We start from the raw sequence: 27,244 nt of genomic DNA, 5'->3' as shown, positions 1-27,244 counted from the left end.
TACTAGTTTATATTTCAATTCATAAAGTATACACACTGCAACTATGCTACCACAATGTCCACGCATCTAATATTGATGGAGTTACAGTATATTTTTTTTTGGTATTAAACAATAGAGATAATGTATGCAGTTAAGGAAAAAAGCTTGGACATAGCATGTTCTATTCCGTAGTTACAGAGTACATTAGCTAGCATTAGTACAGTAAACAAGAAAAAGGTAGAAATACAAAATAAACCAAATATCTTTATATACAAACCAGTGCCTCTTATTGTTACCAGCTTATACTCACACTGCACACAAAATTTATCCACTGATGCAATAGATACTTCAGCATAACACAAACCATTATAAATTAAAAAAAAAATTACAAGGTGCAAAACTCCATTCTACAGCTTTCTGGTGAGAACTCAGGACAATCCAAGGAAGAAGAAATCCAAAGCATGTTTAGCACCTATTAGTGCAACTGCATCGAGCGTGAAAATTGACCTACACAACCTCTGAACACGTAACCAGGGAAGCCAGTTGGATAGCTATAAATGCTCGCAGCTACATCCACGCAGTGATTTTCGCCTCGTATATATCTCAGTTTATTGTTTCTTTGTCCCATTCATACCTATGTGCAAAACTAAATCCTGGAAGCTTTCTCAGAGCTTCACAGAAGGCCTGCTACAGCCGGGTAAAAACAAACAAACGAAACCAAAACAAAAACTCTGACAAAAAACAGACAAAAAGACTCAAATGTCAGACCATCCACATAATTAGTACTTATTAGCAAGTCCTGGTGTTGGGGATTTTAACGCTGTTGATATGTGGATCAAACAATATGACACAGAAGTGAAACGGAAATTTGCCAAGAATTCTGATTATTCTTGTCTAGCACTTAGACAAGTCTCCCAGCCTCAGGTTGTGAATTTGTTTGGCAGCCCATGCCAAAAAAGCCCAGAGTTGCATAGAATTGATTAGTAACAGAAAGAAATGCCAAACACAGAGAGATGGATGCTGCATCTACTAAAACAAAGTGGGGTTGCTCGACAGGAATGCTGAAATCATCCCCATTCATAAAGCAAAACATGTCACCTCCTACTCTTCATATCCTACCTCTAGGGACTGCTTTCTGGCACTGATGTAGTTCTTGCTAAAGTTGTCTCTTTTTTGTTGGTTTTTTTTTTTTTTCATTTTTTAATTTTTTTTTAATTTTTTTTTTTTATTCTGTTAGTGACACTTTTCCTTTCAAATAAAATATTAAAAAAGGTTATAACTGTAAAAAAACCTATCATATGTAAACTTAACAATTAGGGTTTGGTAAGTTCTCGTACCTAGTCTGTGAAAAGCCTCCAGCCAGACCGCAGAATGGAGTGTTTCTCTGAAGAGCTTCAATCTAGCTACATCACCTGTTAAATATCAGTAGTATGAAGATCCCATGTCTAGCAATAAAACCCTTCTTGCGTTTCCATCCTCTTTATCACTGACCTATTGAAATCCTGACATGCTGTGTTTCTATTTTATTTACATTCTGGTCCTCTCATGTCACAGAATTAAACATCTGGCCAAGGAAGGCAACAAAAGGTGTTGTGTTAAGAAGGTGAGTTTGACAGAACTGCTTTTCAACAAGTCTCTTTTCCTTGGACTCCAGTCACTGTTTTTATAGAGCTTATTGTTCTGTTGAACCATGTTTTCTTTGCAGCTTGTACTTCATTCAATGCCAGACCCAAATGGTGCTCCAAATCCTGTGAACGAAAGAGTAATTTCATTAATTTGTGATGGATTCACAGCACAAGGTTATATGAGTTAAACTGAGAAGGCTCTAGGACATCTACAATCTCTTGGCTGCCTTAGAAGTTAAACGAGTCTTACGTAAATTAAAAGTAGCACAACAAGCTGATGAAGGAAAAAAAAAGCTTTGAAAAGCAAACCAAGACTTGTGTCATTGCCCTTTGTGAAACTTTCAGCTTTCTTTAGTACATCCAGTCCCTTTAATTCTCTCCATCTGAACAGGAGCTATTCCCTCAGGAAGTGGACTTTCTACAAAATAATTTCCACGTCTCTGTGAGCTGACACACCAGTTTTAGGATAAAAGAACAATGTTGTCATATTTTACACAAATACCTCAAATACCTGGAGTGCTTTCCAGTCATGTTTTACGAAACATGTCTAACACCTGTCACACGTTACTTCTTCCCTTAACATTGATTGCGAGATAAAGAAACGCATGATTCAGTACTTTGTCAGAGCTTGGATTCCTTCCAAGAAGTTGCAGTAGATCCGTCGGTAAATACTGCACTGCAGCCAGGCAGATGTCTGGAAGCTGTAGTAGCTGGTAAATACTTCAGTACAATTTCAATTATTTTGTCTGCGTACGCTAAGTTTCAGGCCCAAACATTGGGCCTGAAAATAAACCCCAAGCAGGAAACAGCAGGTTACAGTTTCAACCAACAGGATCTGTTCCAATCCCTCTACAGCACACACGTTTTTCTAGGAACGCAGACATACCATACAGGCTGCAAAACAAACCTCCAAAGCATTACCTGTATTTTACATTCCGCCTCCACAAGCTGCAGCTTGGTCTGGGCCAGCTCAAGCTCCATTTCCCTCAGCTGGTTTTTCAGCGTTTCCTTCTCCTCGTCCGTGTCCTCATCTGAACCGTCCTTGGCAGAACTGGCAACCTTCACACGGCCTTCTTTATTGAAGAACTCCCGGCAGTGCTCGCAGTCATCCACTTTTTGCTAAAGTAAATACCTGATTGTGAACGCTCGCATTGAAGTGCTGGTGATACGATCAAAGCCTTTTCCTGCCTCTGCTCTGGAAGAGCAGCCCTACACGAGCGGGACCACTAATGACTTGCAAACTCGGGAACCTTTGGGGAAGCACCGCCAAGCAGGAACTCCAGCCACCCCCGGATTTATGGGCTCTGGAAAACACTGCTGTATTTTTGGTGAAATGGGATTGCTACAATAATGGGCTCTGTTACTTGATGGTGAAAGACAGTCAGGGAAATATCCTCCAGAAAGAAAAGAACCCTCAAAAAAAATTAACAGTTATTATTGCCCAGCATCAGCGTTACTATGTAACCAATACAGCACAGGAGAGAGCTGACAGTTACTCATTCTTCTCCAAGATCTCCCCCTTATAATCTTCTTTCCAAAACTGTAAGTCACTAAGGAACTCTCTTTCAGGCTCCATTTTAGTAATGAAATGAGTGCTTTCTGCTACGATTTTGCTAAGAGATTTAAACATAGTACACTGTGGATCTATCTGGTCTCTTACCCGTATTTTCTCAATTTCAGCTTTATTTGCTGTTTGTTGCTTTTCCAGTCGCTCACTCAGCTGGGAACAAATCTGACAAGAAAAATTATGTTACCAGACCATTTATAAATGTAAATTTCCTCCCAAATGAATGCTAAAGCACAAATAAATGCTACAGGAATATTAACATGGATAGTCTGAGGGCTCTGAGAAAGCCAGGAAAATTGGGATGCAGCATTAAGTTGTCTCATCGTACATATTCTTATTTTCTACATATTCTTCTACACCCAAAGGAAAAGGAGCAGTTTCAACATACGTTATTAACAGTTTGGCCCTGCTAAAGGAGCCAGAAAGGGTTAGAAATAGCATGGCTCTTTCTGCTGCCTTTGGGATAAAAGAACCGGGCAAGACAGCCAGAGCAGTAAAACCACCAGTTCATTCCTGGAGACCTGTGTGACACAGGCTTCACAAGGTTTTGAAGGTAACGGGCCCACTGAAGAGACAGGCAAATTTGCTCCCTTGATACCTTATGATCAGGAGCTTGAATTCCAAAGCAAGATCGTACAAAGGAAAAAGGCATCTTTTTTTATTTCTTAAGTGCAGTTGCCATCTCACTGAAGAAGGGAAGCTGGGAGAGAACATATTTTTGGAACGAGGTGAACCTTTGATATCCAAGAGCCCATTTGAACAGTGTCAGGCTGTAACCGATGCTGTGGTGACTGATGACCTACAAATACTTACCTCAGGGGCAAACAGAACTGACCACCAAGCCTCAGGATCTCAGCAAAACAAAAGGCAAACCCAACCACAGGCTTTGCATTTAATATCTAAAATATCTCAAGTGCATGGCACAGATTACAGTTATTTCCAGAAATCTCCTCAAATACCTGAGAAAGTCCTGCATTTTGATAGCAAACCACATCATCATGAAGTTGTACGTACCTGTTTGTAGTCACCAATAATAGAGCTGTTCTTTTTGATCTCTGACTCTGCCTTATCTAGTTCCCTACGACACATTTCCTTCAGCTGCAGAAAAAAAAAAAAAGGAAGTAGGAGTTTACATATTTGTACAGTCTGAAAAATACCCAGGTGGCATTTCCTCCTTCTCCTTGTCCTCACTGCTGTCCTCTACACCAGGGAACAACGGTCCAGCTCAGCTCTGTGCAGACAAGGAAAAGCTGGACTTTGGTGGCCATCACTGTTAAGAAAACTGACTAGCCAAGAGAAGAAAGTATTAAAATAAAGCACTGACGGCTGAAGTCCTACACTGCCTCTCTGCACAGCAATCTCTGGCACAGTCTGTGCCTTCGTGATTTCAAGTTAAAAATTCACTACCCTATGAAGCACCTGGCAGGAAAGCGAAGAATTCTGCTTTGCTGACGTCCTTTACAGTACAGAAGAGGGACAAACATGGCTTTGAACATAAAGCCCTTCCCACACTTGTCACTTTTTTTTTTATTTTTAATTTCTGTACTGTACAGAAATATGGAAATGACAGAAACGGCCCTAACCTGAGCCGATTCTTCTTCTAGGCGCCTCTTTTCTTCTTCTGCATCAATCAGCTTCTGTTTGGTCATTAGCAGTTCCTTATTCAGAGCATCTGCCTTTTCCTCTGCCTGAAACACAAAGAGCAGAGTTCAACGCTGAAGAGGGGTGTTCTTGTGGTGCCACTGCTGGTAGGCAGCCACAGACACAGGCTCTGGCAGGACACAGCCAAGATAGCAGTCTTTTCATCCTTGTTAATAGGGTCTGTTCATTGTTATTAATAATAAAACTTTATTCTGAAAATTATTTTTCTAAAATTACCATCTGCAATGGGCAAAGCAGCAACAAATCACAATTAACAAAGCGTATCACTGCACTGCATCACTCCAAAACTCCTCCTGGAATTCAGTGATTAGTTTTAGGAAAACTGCAGCAGGGATTGCTCCAAAGAAATCCAATAACAAATAGCTTTGTGGTTTTTTCTCAGCCAGACTGAAAGTTGACCAATACATTTTTGAAGACCCCAAAAGGCACAAACCAGCTCACAATGTGCAAGATCGATAAAAGACTATAAGCAGAGTTCAATTTGCAAACATTCAACCTTGTAATGAAAATAGAATTAAATAAAAATGCCTCTAGAACATTTATAAAACCCCCAGAACTCTATGACACCTACCAATGGATGTGATACTACCTTTATTATGTCACCCAGAAAATACCACATGAAAAAACTCAGCTGCTAAAGCAAACAAGAATCAGACCCCTCTCTCCTTTCCTCCTTAAAGAGAAGTCCCACCAGAAACCATACCATCTGGGGTTTTTTTACTGCAGGTTTTTAAGAATAAAGATGTATCATTGAAAAATCCTGGGCTCTTTATAAACCACTAAAAACTCTCTCTGCAAAGTTAAGTCACCTTTTCCTGTCTTATACACAGCAATCCAGCACCACCCAATAGGTGTATGAATTCTACATAAAAATAGATCAATAACTCAACTGATATAGAAAATCTTCAGAAAGTAGCTGTACCAATTCCCATCAAAGGATGAAAATCAAAAAGTGAATTTTAGTCCCTTAAAGTCCTGCTGATCCTTTAAAACAGATGGCAAAGGCAAAGAGAACATCTTTTCATTATATGTGGTTTTTAAGCTGTTTTAAAGTTAAAGAAAACTGGGATGTGGGAGTCCAACAACAGGAGAAAAATGAAGCCTATTTTCTGGTCTAGTGCAAAGGATATTAAGGAAATTCTTATATTTCCAAATGCTTTGCTTTGATCTTTTAGGCTGCAAGATTTCAGACATGCCATGAAAGTATTAGAAAAGGTGTGTTAAACAATGCCCTTTGGTACTTTTCTTTCAGGACATCTGGGTAGTAGAACGAAACTTCTCCTTTCAGGATCCAATTAGCAGAATTAATCAGGGTCCCAAAGTAGGATCAAACCTACCTATCTCCTCCTGGGAAATAACCCAAATGCTGCCAACATCATTTACCATCTTTGAAGGCACGACTATTATAGATCCAATGAGATATCTCAAAGATTTTGCTTAATTTTGTTCCTCTCTCAGCTCTCCGTTTAAACGAATCAATGTGAAAACGTAACCATGTCTCGTACAGGCTCCAGCAGCCACAAACACCAGTTAATAGCTGGTACAAAAAGCTTCTTCAGTACATTTTTTGCTGGAGTCCAGCCGCTGGGCAGTCTGCGCAGCCTTCTATGAGCTGTCTTTAATGAAGTGAAAAAGCAGAGGTAACAAGGAGTGAACATACCGATGCACTGTGAAAGCCCTGCTTCTAGAACATACTTCTATGATTCACAGATTTTACCACTAAAGAGCATTACTAGATGTAATAAACCTGAAAGTCATAAACCAAACCTCATTAAGAGCAACATTTACCCATTAGCGTCAACATTGACTCTGAATATTTTTCCAACAGCAAGTTTCCAGCAGACCGTGGGAAACCTTAAATTCTCTGTAGCAGGTAAGTCGAAATATTTTAAAGCCCGTCAACTCCTGCACCGTATGATTTTCAAAAGTGATTTTCCTTTGAGATTCCAGAAATGCACTTATCTTGGTACGGAACAAGAATGGCAAAACACGAGCACGTGAAGTGTTCCCCTCACCTCCCCAGCAGTCAGACTAAACACGTTCTAGCTACCTCCTGCACTACAAGCACCAGTATCTCTCTGTCTCTGTGTGTCCTGTAAAAAAAAAGCATATCCTGATAAACTCTCCCAAACCTGAGCATGTAAAGAAGGGAACGGAACAGCAAGCTTGAAAAAAAAAAAAAATAATCCTGTAACATCAAAGGGAACCCAAAGTTTCTTCTTGAGATCTCTACTGATATGGGAAACAACCCAGGATGATGAGTTCACACGGGCAGATTTCAACAAGCCAAACGGAAACCACAATAACATTTTTAGAGCTGCCAAAGGTACCTGAGAATCTGGTTCCAGAGAGCCAGACTCAGACTTTCACGTTTATTAGGTAATTTGCACAAGCCTGTCTGCTGTGAAATCATACTCATAAGAATACCAGGTGAAGGAAAACAGAATACAGCAGCCACATTATTATCTCTGTGACAATTCAAATACTTGACTTAGCTCCTGCTAGATTTCCTTTTAATATACACAGAGAAGAAAGCAACTACTCTAGTACAGGCTCAGAACCTCTCCTCTCCCTCAAATTACTCTGAATGCTTTTCACAGTAATCAGTATTTCAGTCACCGGTCCTGTTTGCCATGAACCTCCAGCACAGGCCTATGTATCATCAGTCTGCAATAAGGACATGGAGGAAAGAATCCTTTCCCACCCAAATAAGAAACACTCTATGAACCTCTTCTCCAGTGAGAGGAATAAAGAGGAATTAGCCCCGGTACCTTGTCTCCACTAGTCAGCACAAAGACACGGCTTACATTGTCTAAATCTTTTCGCAGAGCAATCTTGCTGGTCACCAGCTCGTGTGCAAGATCATCATTTTCTTGCTCAAGCCTCATGTTTGCTTCTTGTAGGCGCCGGTTCTCACGCTGTGGGAAACAAAGCACAAGAAATCAAGAAACAGGTCTTCCCAGGTATTAGTTTATAAAACACAAGGCTTACTGTGCCTAAGCACAAGTGCCTACCTTATATCTTAAGTATGAAAGACAACTTTACCTGCATGAAACTCACTGAGGACACAACTAGCTAACCATATAAAATAAATAAAATATTAGCCTTGAGAAGAAACCACATATAAATAACTCTGCTCAGTGAATACTTGTTGAGCTACAGAAATGTTTTTGAAGACTGCAAAAGTAGGGGTGTCATTCTGCCATCAACAGCTTGCCAGGAGGTTCCTACAAGTACCGATTTTCTTGGCTGAAAATAGAATTTGCGTGCTGGAAACAGGTGAGAGGAGGATCCTGGGAAAAACACTCCATTTTCTCCCTCCTGTTACAACTCCCAGCACACAGAGAGATATTAAAGAAAGTTTACCAAAAAAACCTCTTCATCTTAAAATATCTAAACTTATGAATGTACATTAATATCTAAATTTATTTATGTAACATATGTTATTGTGTTATGTATACCCATCCATAATTTTACATATAAAATTTATTCCTATATTTATTTGATAAATATTTATAAAATTATATACCTACCATATATACCATGTATATACATACCTACCATATATAATTTGAAATTAGGGAGAGGAGTGAAAGTCAGGATTATAATCAGGAAGGCAGAGTTACAATCAATTAGGCATTTTCTTTCTGTTCGTGGCTTTTGGTGCAGTCAGCATATTACACAAGGGCTAGAAACGGCCTCTAGTGAAACAGTTGCATAAACTCAAATATAAATTCATACTATTCCTTTTTTTGGGCTCACAACAACCCCGTCCTGATTAACATTGCCTGCATACAGAGATTCACTTCATGTTCCTGTAGCCGATTCCCCTGTTGTATCCGAATTGCTCACAAAATGAAAACATCTCAAAGAAAAAGGAGTCAAAAAAGAAAAAGGTACCTGCCGGTACCGCGTGTTACAGCAGACTGCAGCAGGTTAAGTGTTACCTCAAATCTTTCTATGGGATCCTCCTGTTGAGCTTGCTGCTCTCTCATGGTATGATACTCCTTTTCGTATTTCTTCAGCTTCTTCTGGCTAATCTAAATTAAAGCAGCCCATTAGTTCCTGCCCAGAACATCAATAAAAGAACACAATTCACAAAGGGTTATGGTACAAGCTTTAGGCAGCTCCTGCCTTCTACAAAACATGGCTAATAACTTCACTCAATTTTGCGTATCGAGCCCTTAGACATGGTCAAAAATTCTACTCCACCCTATAACAACAGAAGTATCCCTTCCTCTTATCCTTTTTAGGAACACAGAAAAGCTTTGGAAAGGCATCCACGGGAGTTTTCCCTGGTGCTGCACAGCTGTTTGATGCTCTAAATACTCCAGTGGCTCAGCGTAACGGATTGCCTCCAAACCCACAAGATGTGTTTAATTTTTGAACTAGCATGATGCTGAGGTTTCTTCTGCTGCTTTTTCAGCTGTAATATTTATGATCGTGCAGAAGTATTTGGTTTACTTTACATGAGACTGCAAATGCTGAAAGGGCAAGTGCGGGCTCAGCTGACATTTCTGCTGGTGTCACTCAAGCTCAGCAGAAAACAGCCCAGTCCCAGAGCTGCCGAGGCGTCTCAGCAATTAGCAGTGACCCAGAGGCATGAATGCTCTGTGCCCTGCTGCGCCGGGCTTCGGAAGGCTGGAATTCTGTCCTCAGCTCCGAGACACACACACACACAACACCAGGAAAGCGACTCTCTTGGGTCCCAGTTTCCCCTTCTGTGAGAAGGGAGGGAAAGCTGGTGTTGAATTCAATAGTCTGTGCACGGTGTTCAAGTCCTCCAGGGAAGGAGAACACAAGGGAACCTGTAACAGATCCCCATCAGCATCTTTCCCGGTGTCACCTCTCAGCTGGGCCATCTGCTACAGCAGTTTAGTGACACAGACCACGCCAAGACCACTCAGCGCCTTTAACGTGCAACTTAGTACTCATCTAAATGAAACCTCTACTATCAAAAGTTGCTGCTGAACCCTTATTATTATTTCAGTAAACCAAATAAATTAAAAGGCTATGGTTATTTTTTCCTCTTTAAAAAAGCCTTGTCCGAGAAACACGTTAAACGAGTTTTACAGGCGTAAACGACAGGCAGAATAAAAAACTTGTTTAGTTTCTCTTATCTTTATCATTAACAACCTTACTTGAAATAACTGTAGAAAACTGGTATTTAGGCTCCCTCTAGTGAGAGCTGCACAGAAACATTTCCCCGTTTGACTTCAGTTGACATTTTTTTGGAGATGCCAGCCCGTTTCTCTGGAGTCAGTCCAGCCACATCACAACTGCAGAAGTTATTCTTACTAAGCACTCCAGGGAAACGCGCAGAGCATTAACCCTCTGCTGACAACAAAGCCAGGAACTCCGGCAGATTATTTCACTGCTCTGCCCCTGCTGAAACACTGCCCAGACTATTGGGTTTCATACCCCAAATTTCAAGCCGTACAGAGGCTAGATCTTTAGAAGCGAGGCAGCCAGACATACAAGAGAGAAAAGGGAAGAAGGCACACCATTGTATTTTCATCTTCTGCTTTTCTGAGTACATTAAACCAGTTTTGCCTCTGGACACCAATACTAAGGTGATCCTGAGACGATCTGCTGTTGTCACCGATTCTGGACACTGGAGCCCCAGTGGGAATCGTGCCCTGGGAAAGTCAGCAAGGCCGTTGGGTTTGCACGGTGACAGAAAGCAGAAATGAACACTGAAGTCCCACCATAGTTTTCCAGGGGCACAGGAGGCGGCAGTAACTCTGTTAACATTTGACAGCAACACTGAAGAGTGACTTTAAGAATCTGATGTTGTCTCAAGCTGATCATTTTACTGTCCTCCTTTCCAGCAGAACACTGTTATAATCACCATGCCTTAGCCAGGCTACTTCTCCCTTCCTATCAATGATTTATTTTGACATCAGGCCCTTTTCTGCTCAAAACCACTTCCAGATACGGAGCCGGAGATTTCTACTGACAGCAAAGGACTTATATTTTAGGTCAAAGAAAGCAATTATGTGCAGCACTCCCATCAGGGGCAGCACACACGGGTGCGATACCGAAGCGTTCAGCCTCCGTGCAGAGCCCAGCACCGCGGTCCCTGCTTCCTCCAGATCTTCCACTCAAAACCCCGGAGCACTGGAGGAAGCCGGGGACAACCTCATCCTGTACCGCACAGAGAAGAGTGTTTGCTTTAAATACTTCACCCAGCACTGGGAACGCAGGGAATTTTGGCAGAGTGGGAAGAGGAACAAGTTGTTATTCGAAAACATGAAAGGCAAATGCACTCACTCATTACACATGATCTTAATCAGATGCATGTGGCTACTGTTAGACGATTGGAGCGCTACGACAGCTCACTTTATTCTTGATTATTCTGTAATTTCTACATGAGTTTCATATAAGACATGATTGCACTCTATGCAGAACACTGCTATCTGCACTGCTACGGCACCAGGAGTACGAGGTGTCTTGAAGGTTCACATACCAGGGAAGTCGTGTACTCATGCACTGATGCTACAGAGAAGTCGTCTAGTCATTTTTGAGGAAAAAGGATACTTTGAATCATACCAGTGTATTTGACTAAAAATTAATCTACATGAAACTGTAAAGAAAAAAATCACAGCTTCCTTGAAGTACACTAAATAAATTATCAAAGTTCCATTTTAGAACTCAATTGTTACACCTATAAAGAGGAATCAATAACTTCCTAACTGTAACCTTTGTTGCAAATTTCACTTTAAGGGCTTATTCCAAAGTGCCCATATAAAGCTTTAGTTACAATATTTCCTGATTAGAAAAGCAATTGCCTTTCAGCTATGAGGTAATGTGATATTTGCTATATATAACTAAAGTCTTAATGTCAAAGGCTAGAACTTTTATTTCATATAGTTATATTTAAGAAATAGGGCTTAGTGGGCAACTGAAATATAAAAAAAACCCACAATCAAACACAAACCCCCTCTGCTCTTTACCTCAGTGGTTCAAACATAAAGGAGAGCTCACTGAGCTCTCTGAATAAATTCTATTAAGAAAAGAGGAATTACTGAGATTAATTCATTTATGGGACAGCATCTCTCCAGTCTACAGTACACACCAAACTGCTGTCCCTGTGTTTCTGTTCTGTTCAAAAGAAAGCTCCTGGAAGGACCAGAGATGACATTTTGCTGCGATACATGGTTTCTGCTATACAAGTCAGCATTTCCTAAACATTGATCATACGAAGAGTTAATCAGTGATTTGTGGGTAAAGTCAAACAGCTGTGATGACGCTGACAGCCAGCCCGGCTTCGCTTGCTGGCCTCAAAAAACCCTCGCAGAAAGCAGGAGGTACTTACAAATGGTTCCTGTTCAGAAACATCTGCACCCCAACACTGTTCGGTACCCACCAGAGCTCTGCCTCCAGCCAGAGTGTCGCAGCACTCGTTTCCAGTACCCAAAGGGGAAGCCAAGAAAGAAGCCAACCCTGTAAACCTCCCACACGAGCTGCTTGTGAAAAACAATGCTTTTTTGCATTATGAAACATCTTCATCTAACTGTGGCAGCTCTAGACAACATACAACTCAACCAGCACTTGGTTTCTTTTCATATAAAGAAGACGCTCTTTAGACTACAAAGATCAGAAGAGATCAACCTGTTATCGTCAACCACCTGGAGTACAACTGAAATAGTCTTGAACAGGAAATTAACTTAAAACTCTTTTTAAAAAAGCAGCATACGTCCCCCACCATAAAACTATGACAAATCAAAACCTCACATAGGGAATACATAAACCTCAAGGTCATTTCCCTACCTTGACTTGTAAGAAATTTTAAATGCCAAATCATATCCCTTCATCTCTCAATGCATTTTTAATGAGCTCCCTATTGCAGTACATAAACATCACATGCAGCCGCAATTAAAAATAACCATATTCTGTCCAAAAGATGACGCTCTGTTTCTGCATTATTTACTCTGCTTTAAATGAGACCTCCCCATTACCTCTCGATGAAAGATATGACCCTGTTCGCAGCTACTACCGGAGAAAGAGTTCATCAAAGAACTACAGAGACGTCTGCAAGTATTTTGTATCAGTGCCATTAGTCATTTAAGTTGGTGGTTGGTTGCTTTTTTTGTTTGTTTGTTTGGTTGGTTGGTTGGTTGGTTTTTTTGTTTTTGTTTTGGTTTGGGTTTTTTTTTGTTTGGTTTGGAGGGGTTTTTTGGTGTTTTTGTTGTTGTTGTTGTTGTTTTTCTTTTGAAGTAGCATGATTTTTAGTAGCACTGAATAATGCTTTCTGAAAGTCACTCTGGTTTTGAGTTCTCCGGGTGGGCCCATGTCACTCTGCGAATCTCGGGGCCGTACTGTGCTTCACTGTGAAGCACCCGCAATGTATTTGCATTTGGAAGGAAACCGTACCCATGAAGAAATGGTAGCAGTTGCTATCACCACATCTTTACCTTCATATTACATGCTAATTCCATCAGCTTTTTTGCATTTTCTTCTGAGCGGTATCTCTTGGGCAGCTGTACACGGAAGAATTTTAACGCCCCCTCAAAGTCAGTCAGTAACAAATCATCCTTGGTAGTCTAGAGACAGGGAAAGAAAAAAAACCAGTGACTGCAAAGCAGATTCTCACAATTACTGAATTCCCAGAGACAATAGCGCAACAGTTTTGTAAAGCTCCAGCAACAAAACTACTTTTAAACCCTCTCCAAATAACTGTTTGTTTCTATTTCTGCAACCTCCTGTAACTCCCCTCCCCGCCCCGAAAGCACTCCGCTGTACAGGGCATGCCACACAACAGCACGTGTGATACAGGGAGCTGCTAGGTTTTTTTTTTTAAAAAAAAGCATAATATTTTTCTAACAGGCATCTTAATTTCTTTCTATTGTGCACGATGATGCATAAAACACAATGTAACGTTTGATACTCACTTTTAATAATCCCAGTGCAACATTAAAGATAACACTTATTCCCTGGAGAGAAAAATAATGACAAAAATCAATTAATTTCTCAGTACTTCCAAGCCTGGATATTAATTTACTTGGTGGGGTTTGTTGTTTGTCTGCTTTCCGTGAAAAGGAGAATGAGGATACAGGAGTAACCAGGTGCTATATTAAATCAAAGACCCAGAGAATGACTTTGCAAACAATTAGGAAAGTATCTTTACCGGACAGCCACTATAGATGGCAAAACGTTTCTACACAGGTTTTACTATTTTGTCATCTATTTTGCCACTACTTGTTATAAGTCAGTAGTAGCATACACCTTCTGAAGGGGTACCTTCCATAATCAAGACAGTTGCTCATCTTATTTCAAGATTATTTCTTTTCCCCACTAAATTATTCTTTCACTATTCACTACTTTAAAACAATAAAACCCCCTTAAAACTTCACTATGAACACATTTACTATTTATGAATTAAACATGTGTTTCTAAACAAATAGAAATGATTTTCTGGGTACCATCTGTTGCTTTCTATTACACTGGCACGTGGACAAAGCGAGCAGCAGCCAGATACAGAGAAAGGGTAAAAACATGGACCAGGAGATTTACGAACGCTGAAACCCTTCGGTAAAGGACGTGCAGCCAAGCTGCCACCGCCCAGTAACAACTGCAGATCCAATGAAGAATGGATGCGTAACGTTAACCAGTGAGTAAAAAAGCAAATCATTAAATAACTCATGAACGCTTCAGTAAAAAAATGTGATTTGTTCACTTGTGTTAATAAGCTCTGACTCAAATTACACTACCTACTGGCATACTACCAAATATGCTGTTCTGAACATGAGTATGTACAAAATCTCTATATAAAGAATTTTGCTCTCTTAACATATACTGGGAAGCATAAAGAGACTTCAAGTTTCAAGGAGAATGAGCTCCAGGCTTGTCAGATTACCAGCGTGAGAGTTAGCTGGGCAATTTTATACACAATGGCCCCCAAGCAATAATATTCTAGGAGGAAAAAAAAAAGTTATTATTGTGTATAATACAATTTAATAACAGAGTAATTCACATATTTGTAAATGAACTTTCATCCCATGAGCACTGTACAGAATCTCACACAGATTCAGCTGTAAGAAACAGGAGATTCTAATATTTTTATATATATGTATATACAGACTCCTAATTTATAACTTTAAAATGCTGAGAACTCTTTTTCATTGCAGAAACATAACACTTCTACGTAAAAATAATTATCGGGTGCCCAGCTCTGAAAGAACAGACAGAAACAAGGACATGAATCAAGATAGTGAGAAACTGTCAGAAGTGCCAGCAGTACAAGTCCCCAGTTATAGCACGTACCTCACACAGGAGTAAGTCAATAATATGGAAGACCATGTAGAGAGGGAATTTCGCAGTGAAGAGGGTAAGGAACCACTGGGAAGCGTACATGTGTGCTTCAAGGCTGATGTCCAGGAAGTGGTTATACAGATCAGGAATGTACTCCTAATAATAAAAAAACCCACATAAATACTCAAATTTAATTCATACTATTGTGGAATTGTAGCTGAAATCTGAAAGTAACGGAAGTAATTAGTGTAAAGTGACAATCAGTGCAGCAAGGCCAGTTTCTGTATCTACCCACGGCTGATAAGAAAGCTGCCCGACGAGCTAAAGGACCTTCTGAGGATGCCAACGGCTTGCCCCGGTGAGGATGCTCAGAAGGACACCACCCCATGCACAATGAGTGCAATCTCTGAGCTCTCGCCTTAGCAGGAAACTCAGCCCGTGGAAGCGCTGACACACACCAGAGCCCAGAAGTCACTGCTACGCCTGGCCATACGAGGGACACTCTGCCTGGTCAGACTGAGCTGCCTTCAAACTTACTGCATGCTGCCAGTGGCATCAGGCTGGGCGCCAGCCAACAGTCTCTAAAACCCCTCCAGTATGTATAGTCCTCACTCTTCATCCTTACTAAGAGGTGACAAACACTATTCACGTATAAGATAAATCGTTAGTTTTGAATTGCAGGTTCCGATCCATTCACTTCACCCAAGTGTGACCACCCACCTGCATGAGGCGCTCCAGCTGATAGAACTTGCAGTGCAGATCTTCAAAGTTTTGTTTGAAAAGTTCCCTGAGTCCATAATCAAACATGATTTTGACCAGAACACTGAAAGCTTGCTCCTCAGGCATCTATGAGAGAGGAAAGTGTATTTAAATCTTTCCTATCGGTTCCATTTGCCCTCAGCTCCCTTCTCCTCCTCTTACAGAAAGGCTAAATTGCCACTGCTTTAGAATCTGGCCCTATCCAGCTTAAAAGTAAACAAGAATACTAACACACAAGATGAGGTCTAGTGTTGAACATGGCGCTTCATTCTTATTCTGTGGAATAAATCACCTCTCAATCACTCGACTAAAAATGCATCTTTCAAACATCAAGACCAAAGCAGTTTCTGGGCGTCTTTGTTCCAAAACACATCAGAATCTTACAGATTTTGAACAGCCTAACCCTTTGTCACCTGTGTCACTGAGACAGAAGCACTATTACCAAAGGATGTTAAACAGGATCTTTCCCTTATTCTTAATGGTATATTTACCTTTTAAAATGACAGCGTAGCATTTGATGTTTATTTATTATATGGCATGAATAAGCAAGACCAGTAATTGCTAACAAAAGCTCCGCGTATCACAACTCAGCAGTGGTTTGGGAAAGCTCAATATCCCTTTCCTGCCAAAAACTGAATAAACACTCAGCAAAGCTCATCAGTGTTTAGACGTTTTTCCCTGACATCAAAATTCAGTTTTCCATAGTAAAGTCTGACTTCAGGTCAATCACTTGTTCCTGTAACAGACAGAACGTCCATCTCAAGGTTTCTAATCTACAGATGGAGTTTGTTAAAACTGAAAACTTTGCTGAGACATTCCACACTGGTAGTGAACAACTAGTAGAAACTTCCTTTTCGCAACATTTCTTTTTAATATTTATTTTCCCTAGCAGCCACACTCCAAAGGCTGACTTCAAAGAGAATCAAATAAAAAGAAACTTACTTGAAATTTAGCCTTCTAAAATGCATACATTATTCCCAGAAGCAACAGCTATTGTTAAAGAAAGCACTCTAGAATAACACAGGGTTCATTCTTGACAGTCTCTCTAATGCAATGGATGTTAAAAAAAATGGACATAAGGCAATGAAGAAAGCACGTATGTAAAAGTGTCCAGTTCTCCTATCGGAAAGTATCACCTTTCTTGATCTGATTCAGCATAGTAATAAAGAATTAATTGCTCATCAAGTAAATATTTCAGATTACAAAGGACTAAAAGGCTGTTATCATTAATCATCTGGCTTTTGTTTTAAAAGAATGGTGTTTACGATCTCTTCTATACCCTCCACCAACTTCACAACATTATCGAAAATCCTCCACTGCAGACGAGAATTCCTCTTCCACTGAAAACTGCAGAGAAGTCTTTATACTTAGTGCTCTCTGGGAGCAACAATCACTAAAAAGCTGGGGAAAAGAAATCTCAAAATTTCACTACTGGGCTTAGGAACTCTGTTCGGTTTCAACTACCCATGCTCGCAATAGAAACACTGATAAAAAGCAGACGTTACTTTAAAAAAGAACAGTCTATAAATAATTTGTGCAGATTTCTAGTCCTCTCATGTTTCCCAAGCACGAGTGAATCAAAAACTTTTGCTTCTGATACACAGTGACCATAAATCTCTCTAGCTTCTGAACACGCAAGCAATTAATGGATATTACTCTGAGATCACTTCTACAAACAACAATTAAGTTTAAAAAAGCGTAATTCAGTAGCTTTAAAAAAAAATTAAGATAGGATTGTATCCTTCACTAAGCTCTCAAACCAAGCAGCACAAAGGCCTATGATACAATAGCCCCTGCAGGCAGCACCTTCTTCAAAGCACTGAGACCTGATAAACCCGCATCCCATCAACGTCAGAAAGACACTTCGGTGTAGACGAGACACACAGCAATTGCCACCCATATTTCTGACTGATTCCAATATAAAAAATCTTCTAAAAAGCTTAAATATGACCTTGAAACCCTTTGACAGAAACATTTACAGTGTTGCCTTACACACAAATTCCATGCCTGCTAGCTCTCATGAGCACAAGCCTGTGGAGTTTGAAGGAAGGGGTCCTCACACAGAAACCCAGGGAAATGAACGCTGACTGCAGACAAGAGTCCTTATGAACACCACGGTTAAGCAATGTACTCTTCTCTGTCTAAAAATCACATTTTTATTGACCAACATGTAAGTGGATTCGTGGCCTGAACTCTACTAGTTCAGGAGTTAGCAATGTTGTTCTAGGCAGGTGGAAAGATATTTATTCTTAATCTCGTAACAAACTGGGGGAAAGCCCCACCACTTACATGTAGAAGCAGCACAGCAGCAAGAAATGATTGGCCTTGACAGTAGCCGATCTCTTCATCATAGACAGAGTAGGCCTAAAAAAAAAAAAAGAATCAAGACTTTACAGCGTGTCTGTCTTGAGCTACAAACATAAGGAAAACAAAACACTGTCCCTGACTTTTCCAGCACAACTTGGACAATGTTGACACCCAGGGAGTGCGCTGCAGCCAAAGGTGAGCTGCTCTTCATCAGCATGGAATTAGCCCTCATCTCCATCACGGCATACAATTTGTCCAGCTTGATCCAGGCTGAGGTGTCTGGAATCACATGAAACCTCTGACCTAAACACCTTTGAGTTCAGGAACCCAGAAGGGTTTATCACCTTAGGTCTCCCATCTGAACAGCACTATCAGCTAAACATCTACAATGGAGAACCAGACCGAGTCTAGTGCCAGAGTCTGTCTCCGTGACATGGTTAAAGGTAATACATACACAACCTTCTCAGGCAACAGTTACATCTGTCGATGATGTTAAATACAAGTTACCAAAACCAGTGAAGAAGAATTTAAAGAATACCTTGCATATTTTGTACAGGGAGTCCTGGCCATCTCCCCCAGTATCTTTAAAGTAATCATGAGCAGGGAACGTTCGATTGATGTCTCGGGTGATAGCACTGTCTTGCGGAGACTCCTATTAGGAAAAAGAAAAAAAAAAAAAAAGTAAATTAATACACATCAAAAGAATATAATTACAGTATGCTAGGACTGAGAGTTAGGAGATTGGCATGGTGTTCTGTGCACTGTTCCAAATTTAACAAAATGCAGTCTACTCAAGCAGAACAGGCTGCCTGCAGGCTGGCAGCTCCAGATCGCAATCTTGATAGATTTGGTTACCTAAGCACATCTGGGAACGGTCAGTGAGTAGCAGAAAAACCACACACAAGTGTTCCATGACATTGCAATGCAGACAGCAGCTCTCCCTTGGAGACTCCTGAAGGTGAATACTGCCCAGTCACATTTCTTTTATCTCAACACTGCGCAGAGGAACAGGCGATCGACAGCAGCTGCCATCCAAAATGCTGTCCCTGAGTTTCAGCCACAGAAACCTCCCTCCGTCCCCTCCACAGAATTAGACAACAGAAAAGTAGAAAACTGAGTATGAGCCCAAGAAAGACAATATCCTATAGCAAAACCTAATATAATGCAGGGATGGGTGCCTGTACATTTCAGCATGAGGAAGATGGAACTTTGTTTTCCACATTGCTCTGATGCAATCAGCTTCAGACGCCTCAGACATTCGGGAAGTTGAACAATAACAATTAGCAAACAATTTAGAAAACCAGTAAATGTGAACAATGGACTGAAAGGACCAATTGGAAGAAGCACCAAGAAAATCTGCATCAAGAGAGAGTCCTACACAAAAGCGTAACAATTAAATACGGTAAACAGTAAAAGGGAATCTTAGGGCCTTTTCCTCCTGACTTTCGTCTGAGTGATTTAAACACCGAACAATCTCCATGAAATTAGTTGCCCGTACTGGCCTCAAATAGCCCACCCTATCAGGAACTGTCAGTGTTGCTGGGGACGGCTTAGAAGGAATCCTAGTCCTACCTTGGAGAAATATCTTGAGAAAAAGGTTTCCAGGACATGGAAGGAAGAGGTTTGTGTCAGGCACATCATCAGAAACCATAAGCACTTGTGAACAGTGTCCAGCTTAACCTAATTTCCCCTCTACAACAGCTTCATGTTCCAAATGGGAAAATAAGGAGGTGCCATTCCCACACTGAGGCCGTCCCGGGTCTCTGCCAGCATCAGACACGCGACCGAGGGAGATGTTCGGATCCATCTCACTCACTCCAGTTCGAAACTATTTCTAGTGCAGTCATTTAAGCCAGAGCTCATAGCACTGCACAGAAAAGCATCCTTTGAAAACAGAAAAAAAATCTACCCTCCCCCATCAGCAAATAAACTAATTTGCTTATTTAGGAAGTCAATGGAAATAGTTCATACGCATCATACATCCTCTAATACAGAAAACAACAACGAGAGATATATATTTAAAAAACACACAGCAGTGACACTAAGGGAAAAATTACTAACCGGGCACACAGAAAACAGCTGTCAAACGATTCAACACCATTCCCCAAACCTTTACTTTACAAGGAACATTTATGCAAATTGGAAGATTAAGCAGCTTCTTCCATGTGGATGGCAAAGGGCTGCTGAAGGAGGCTGGGAAGTCTCCATCCCCTCAGATATTCAAGACTCAACTCAAGAGGGCTGTGAGCAACCTCACCTGGTGAGACCTGCTGTGAGCAGATGGAGGAGATGACCTCCAGAAGTCTCGTCCAACCCAAGCCATTCCATGATGAGCGTACAACAGAAATCACTCAATTCAAGCTGTCTTTAAAACACTTCATTTGCTCAGCATACGATAGGCAATTTCAGTGCATCTTTTGAATTGGAAACCGTGCTCACCATATTGAATTAAAAAATCTGAATTGACCTCTATAATTTCAGAACAACTTCTATAATTTTATGCCATATTTTGTGATTTCTGATGAATCAGATTTCAGATTTTGTATGGATGTGTTTCACCATAATGTCTTGTACCCTTTGAAGCAGTCATGACCCAGCTGTTATCTACCTGATTGCTATGACCATTGCTATTACCCAAATTGCTGAAATAGAGCAGAAACAAAAGTTTTACTGTATCCAAATAACCCATCTTTCTGTTAGACTAATGGAAAAAAGCAGTACAATAGATAGTAAAAAAGTACACGATGTAATCACTGTGAAGATCATTAAATACAGCTTTTAGTTCATCTTTTTCTCCACGAAACGATTTTACAAACAAGAATAAAATCACCACACTGTGGTTGATTTTCTCTTCTGATTTTAATCCAAGGTTAATAATCTTCTCTCTGGCTTAATACAGACATTTCATTAGGAAAGCATTACTCCGCTGTTAGAATCAAGTTATTGGATTGTTTTGGAAATTATATCAAAAGTACTGTTCAGCATTTCAATTTGATAATAACGAACATGCCAAAGAGGTCTGTCTCATCACAAGGAAATCAGAAACAAAACCGAATGCTAAATAAATTTCATGTAACTATAAGTCTTTTCAGTCAACAAAGACAAGCGGGGTAACGGCTGTTCCCTTCCGCTGGTTTTGCAAGTAGAGACAGACAATGCTCAGAAACAATTCCGAAAACTTTAAAGCAGGTGAATACAGCCTTAGTGATAGCTTTCAGTTTCTTAAAAGCTTGGAAGGCTGCACCACAGCCAAGTACTGGGCTCTGCAAGGCACGGGGACCGGGCGCTGCTAACGGCAATTTGTGGCACCAAACAAGTGGATTTCCTGAGCGTCACCTGTGCTCTGCCGCACCGGCAAAAGCATCTTACACCCACTTGCCTTTTAATCCACTGATTTAGTAGCAGAGACCAAAGCACCTGGTTGGAAACTCTTAGGACAGGCTTCTCAAACAAATAACTCATTATGGCTCAAGAGCACTAATTAGCGGTCTCTGGCTTTGCGTGACTTGCTCAGCACTTGACTCCTATGTTTCAGTACAATTCTTCAAGTAATCTGTAACGCTAGTTCCTGCAGCTGAAACACGGCTTGGGGAGAGAAAAATTAACGGAAATGATAAGGTTTAAAAAATGTTTTCCAAACCATGGCTTTGAAATCTCCCCATTAGTACAAACTGCTGCAATCCAAGCATTGTGTAACCTTTTCTTTACTCCTATTTTTATACCTTGCTGTGAGAATTGGCTCAATGGGCAATTTCTCATGCTTTCAGGGGACTGGGAACTGAAGGAAACCCTTCTGAACACACACCCTTCACAAACTGGGATTGAAAAATAGAAAGCTAAGAATGACAGGAAGAAAAAGAAAGTAATAAAGAAAACAGAATGGAAAACAGCCATGAGAACTGCGGCAAGCGTAGTGAAGATTAAAATTCTCACAACAGTTCACTGCTCCAGAGGAAAGCAGGAAAATGTAGACGCTCAGACTAAGAACATAATACCCTTCCTCCCCCTTTTATGCACTTTAAAATATTAGAGGAGCAATACTGAAACCTTCCTCTCCAGTTGATTTAAAAAGAAACTACGTGAGTAATTATGGAAGCCAGGACACAGTCCAGCAGATAAAAGCTCATCCATTTTATCGGCCTGTCTATAAAAGCACATTGGTTCCCACCTGCTAAAATGGACACACTTAAAAGACATTTTCCTTGTGTTTTCGTGAACTTCCACAGACCATCCCAGGATCTGCAAACCATATCATGCAGTTACAACCTCGACCAACATCTTCAGAGAGACTGTGTTACTTTAGAAGCCTTTTCCATAGCTTAAGCCACAATTAACAGACACGGAAGAGCTGGAGTTCCAATACCCCTACATGGGGCTGATCTACTCACGGTTTTCAGCAGCTCAGGTTTATTCCTCCTAATCCCCTATAAACCCAAGAGGATGAAGAAAAAGTAGCAAAGAATTGCTGAAGGAACAAGATCTGTGATGAAAAAAGACTGAAATAAGAAATCTCCAGAGAAGCAGAGGAAGTAGCCGGCTGGAAATGGTTTGCCACCCAAAGATCAACTCCTGTCGCACCAGGCTACTGGAGCATGGAGACATAAAAGATAAAGGCTTTACCAACACACAGACTGACTTCAAAAACAACATGCAAATGGAAAAATGATGAGGTCCAAACTTTAGATTCCCTTCTGCCCCACCCCCAGAATGATCCAAACTCTGGAAGTTTGCTCACTGGGGTGAGGAACCCAACACATCCACCACAAACCCCAAACTCTGCTTCGTTCTCACTCTGGCCACAACAGGATCGATTCGCACACTGCGGTTATTTCTTCGGAAGGTCCCACTGACTCTGCCAGGATTTTGTCACACGGGCAGAGGTTCCTGTGAGAAGGGTCCGGAGACTCAATCCATCGGTGGAATTCCACCCGCTCTGCCCAGCATCGGATCAGTCCGTGGCACGTTGTGGGCATCTCTAAGCAAGGCATGGACCAGCCAGTCAAGAGAGCAACAAGCCACCAGCTGGCAGCTTTCAGCAGTTCCAACAGGCAGATAAAGCCAAAACTCTCTGAAACTTTCAGAATATTACACGATGGGCAGATGTGTGTATTTTAAGTACATCCTAAAACATTAAAAGGTCTTTTAATAGCTATTTTCAATATTAGTAGGATACCATGTCTCCAGGTCTGTTTTGCAGGTGGATGGCATTCCCAAGAGTACTTTTAATAAGCAATATTTAGACCCACTTTTACACAGAGTGCGTTTCCTGCGTTTGCCTTCCACCAGCCCCCTGCGAGGAGGTCTCGGGACGAAGCGTCACACCTGCTGCTTAGACCTTAAGGAAATACCACAAAACCCACTTTCAAAGCAATGTACTTGTTAGCGTCTCACAAAAAATGCTGCCCACAAAACGTGTCACCTGGAGTTGGCACTTACCAAGAACTTCCACAAATAAATAGTATTTGTGGAAAAAAACCTGAATAATTCAGACAAATTCGGAAGGGTTAGACAGCTGCAATTTGATACAATAGTGCATTGATACAGCATACTTTCAGTCCAAATATGGCAATATAGTGCAATTCTAAAAATAAAAGTGAATCCCTTGCGATATCCAGCCCTTTCGCTGTGTTCGTTTCCTTTTAGGGCTCAAGTTTCCCACAGGAAAATCAGAGAGAGGAGTTTGCCTACAGTGCCCTACATCATGTATGGATGAAGCATAAACACAAAACGCGTGCTGGAAGGTTTTCCTGCTCTGGGCAGTTACGAACAAGCCAGACTATTCAGAGCAACCAAGATAAGAGGAAAAAAAACCCACCCACTCCCAAGCGAACACACCTTTATCAGCAGAGATACAGATACAGAAAAGCCATCTGAGACAGGACGTGAAAACATGTGACGTATCATTTATTTCTTAAATGTATTTATGATCCATTCAGACCTTTCAAATAAAGTGTACAAGTGCATTTCAGAATAAAAAACTACACTCTTCACACAGCTCTGTAGAACACTACATTTCATCAAGAAACTTGAAGCAAAAACTTCCTATTAAACCACCCATGCATCCTTTGGCTACAATAATATCACTGATCAACAAGTACTGCTATTCAATTCCGAGTTTCCCTTTAAAGAGAAGGAGCATCCTAAAATATGCTACCCCTTCCAGAGACCTCTCTTTAAAGAGAGAATATTAAATAAATTAGCTAGGCTTTTAGGCAAAACAGTAAGGCTACTTAGTACTGTCGATGCATGATCCATATATTTGGAGAACAGGCAATCCTAGGCTATGTGAAATGCGTCAACAGCCCTTGAAATTTTAGTAGTATCAAGATTACATCAATCCAGAACAAATGGCAGACAAAAATGTAACCAGTGGAACAATCACTGAAAAATGTGCAGTTTCTCTTAGGATGGGAAGTGCCGACAACAGATTCAGAAAAGTGTTTAGAAAATCTGCTAAGAACCACATTGACATTCTGAAAATTACATATTTTACAAAGCCCTAAACTGTGTGACTGTATAATTACTGCTGTGATAATTGCTCGGTTTAAATACATATATACACATACATATATATGTAAAATACACATATATGTGCATTTTAAAACAACTACATTAACATGGCAGTAACTGTACAGTCGCACAGTACACATATATATATTATGTACATCTACAGCAAAAAAGAAACAAGCCAAGAGATGTACGACACAGCTGGGTACAGATCAGCTCAAAGGGAATAATACATTTCTTTGAGTTTTAATAACTCATAGCAAAATTACCTCTTGGAAATAATTATGCAAAGATTTAGAATCAGATATTTACATGCTTCCGATTTATCTAGTTCCATTTAATATTTAAAAATATGCAAGTATTATTTTAAATCAGCAACATTTGTCATTTTTGGCTCAACTGTAGTTTTTCTTATTATTAGTGTTAGTTGAAAAATCAGCTACAGAAATGTCTATTAAAACGCTGGGGCAGAAGTACCCTCCTCCCCTGTATTTTAACAACAATTCTGAGTTGGCACAAAATAGGTAATTCCGGAGCCACACCAACAGCTCTCCCTCAGCTGCCTGGGATGTCAAACCCCATCTTCAGCATCCCCCGTCCCGCGCAGAGCGGAGCAAACCCCGGCAGCGAGGAGGAGGATGGAGCCGGACACCCCGACCCCCCCGCCGCGGCAGAACCAAATCCCACATCTCAGAGTCGTGGGGCTGGGACCGGCTCCAATTCACCCCTCTGCTTTGCCGAGCCGCTCTGCTGGAGTATTTTCCCGGTAGTTCTTCATAGCAGGGGGTTCACACTCACACCTCTTTCTATTCTCTTGATACGAAACAATTTCCAGCAGGAAAAGGTGCCCAAAGTTCTTAAAACCACACACATTCACATTCTTACCTGTGACTTTTGTCTATTCTTGGCCTTTTCACTGACACGGGAAAAAACTACCAGTTGTAACACTACTCGTGCAAGGAGCTGGACTCTCTCCCACCCAGAACTCCTCGTAGCGACCCTCTGACAAATGTCAAATCTCCACAGAACGCACGGAAACGATCCCACCAGTGGCTCCTGCTGCCCCGGTTACTGCGGAGGCACAGGGACACGGGTGGGAGACAGGGAACAGCGAGCATCCTTTACAGCCAGGTCGCTTCACTGCATTTCCTTCAGCAAAGCAACCCCAAAGCACATGCAGGCGTAGCCTCCCATGCTTGCGCTTTAATTGTAAACAGCATGTGGAAAAAAAAAAAAAAAAAAAACAATTAAAAAAGGTACTAATACAATTTTGAAATCCCTGAAGAAAAATACATACCCACGAGTATTAAGAACAGTAAAAAAGCTCATCATTAGCAATTGCAAACTCATTTCCATCCCGTTGCATTCATTAGAGGAATACAAAATTGAATCTAGTGTTCACATGCCAGAATTACAACAGAAACTCGATTTTCAAAGGTTACATCTGGAGACAAACTTATCAGCGTCGGAACTTGCAAAACACCGTGCCGTACAGCATTTCTGAAGACATAAGTCTGTGAAGACAACAAATGCGATTGCAAATCCTTTCAGACAGCTGAAAAGCGTGGCTGGGGGTAACGCTGCTCCCTCTCCTCTGGAAGGATTAACGGCACCATTACTTTTAGTAGGTTTTAATGACAACAATTTAACCTCAAGGAATACCTAACCCCTCAAAAACCGAGGTGATCAGAAACACACAGGTACCTTACAGCCCTCGGGGGTTTATTTCTTTGTACACGAAACATCAATTCTTTTGACAGTATCTACAGAAAATGTTTTTAAAAAATGCTTTTATGAAATACTTTTAATACTCAGTAATGCTAATATTTAAAAATACTTCACAGTGTGGTACTAATGTAACTTCATAAAACGAGCAACTCGAGTTAGCTAAAGCTCAAAGCCTTACGTTATATTAAAATAGTCCAAAGATTTCACACACACACACACAAAAAATCACGAGCACTATAAATACACCTAAGCCACTTTAGTGCAAAGTCTGGTTTTTGCTTCCCCTGACAAATCCCTCTATATTCCTGCCAGCACATCAAAACGTCATCCTTTACTAATCTAATTATTGATTTTCAAGGATTCATTTACAGTTGAAATCCCACAAGAACTTTTTTCAATTTATCATAGAAGTAATGACTTGGTTGATTAAGCATCTGATTGCGTGTCTCACGTGACCTCTGTCACATTCCGGAATGACTGGCGTGTGCACAGCAAGACTGGAGTTCATCTTTACAAGGAGGTACTTGAATTTATTTAACTTTTTAATGAAAGGCTCTCCAGTAAATGACCATCAGAGAGAAGCCAAAGGTTTGAATTACAAAATTGCTATCCTCATCTTACAAATCCATAACAAGAAAGAAGTTCTGGAGAAGAAGCTGGGACCCGCGTCCCTCTGGCCGGCCACCCAGGGCTGCCCGGGTGCAGCTCTCCCCCGCGCACGCACCCGCTGCTCACTTCAAATTCTAAATATAACCCAATGCAACGTGCATCCCTCAGCATTTCTAAAAACTTCTCGGCAAATAAAGGCAGGCTATCACCCTGGGTGCGTGCAGGTAACCGTCCCCCCGTGCCTTAC

The 27,244-nt window shown here is 40.9% G+C and overlaps 1 protein-coding gene across 1 annotated transcript in view; it reads right to left on the bottom strand.

Moving 5' to 3' along the window:
* Positions 1-1,209: 1,209 nt before the first annotated feature.
* RABGAP1 (RAB GTPase activating protein 1) overlaps positions 1,210-27,244 on the bottom strand; it is a 62,823-nt gene continuing 36,788 nt past the window's right edge. Inside the window, exons 13-25 of the mRNA XM_074161328.1 lie at positions 18,692-18,805; positions 18,136-18,210; positions 15,808-15,933; positions 15,100-15,243; positions 13,728-13,769; positions 13,251-13,379; positions 8,781-8,873; positions 7,641-7,751; positions 4,755-4,859; positions 4,186-4,269; positions 3,265-3,336; positions 2,526-2,723; positions 1,210-1,727 (exon numbers count right to left, since the gene is read on the bottom strand). Of these exons, the coding sequence (XP_074017429.1) occupies positions 1,605-1,727; positions 2,526-2,723; positions 3,265-3,336; positions 4,186-4,269; positions 4,755-4,859; positions 7,641-7,751; positions 8,781-8,873; positions 13,251-13,379; positions 13,728-13,769; positions 15,100-15,243; positions 15,808-15,933; positions 18,136-18,210; positions 18,692-18,805 (1,416 nt within the window). The 3' untranslated portion in view covers positions 1,210-1,604. The remainder of the gene's footprint in view (positions 1,728-2,525; positions 2,724-3,264; positions 3,337-4,185; positions 4,270-4,754; positions 4,860-7,640; positions 7,752-8,780; positions 8,874-13,250; positions 13,380-13,727; positions 13,770-15,099; positions 15,244-15,807; positions 15,934-18,135; positions 18,211-18,691; positions 18,806-27,244) is intronic.

Source organism: Numenius arquata, chromosome 19 (genome assembly GCF_964106895.1).
Source record: "Numenius arquata chromosome 19, bNumArq3.hap1.1, whole genome shotgun sequence".
Taxonomy (NCBI): domain Eukaryota; kingdom Metazoa; phylum Chordata; class Aves; order Charadriiformes; family Scolopacidae; genus Numenius; species Numenius arquata.
The sequence above is the reverse complement of the archived record's forward strand: the minus strand, read 5'-3'. Positions and strand labels throughout refer to the sequence as shown.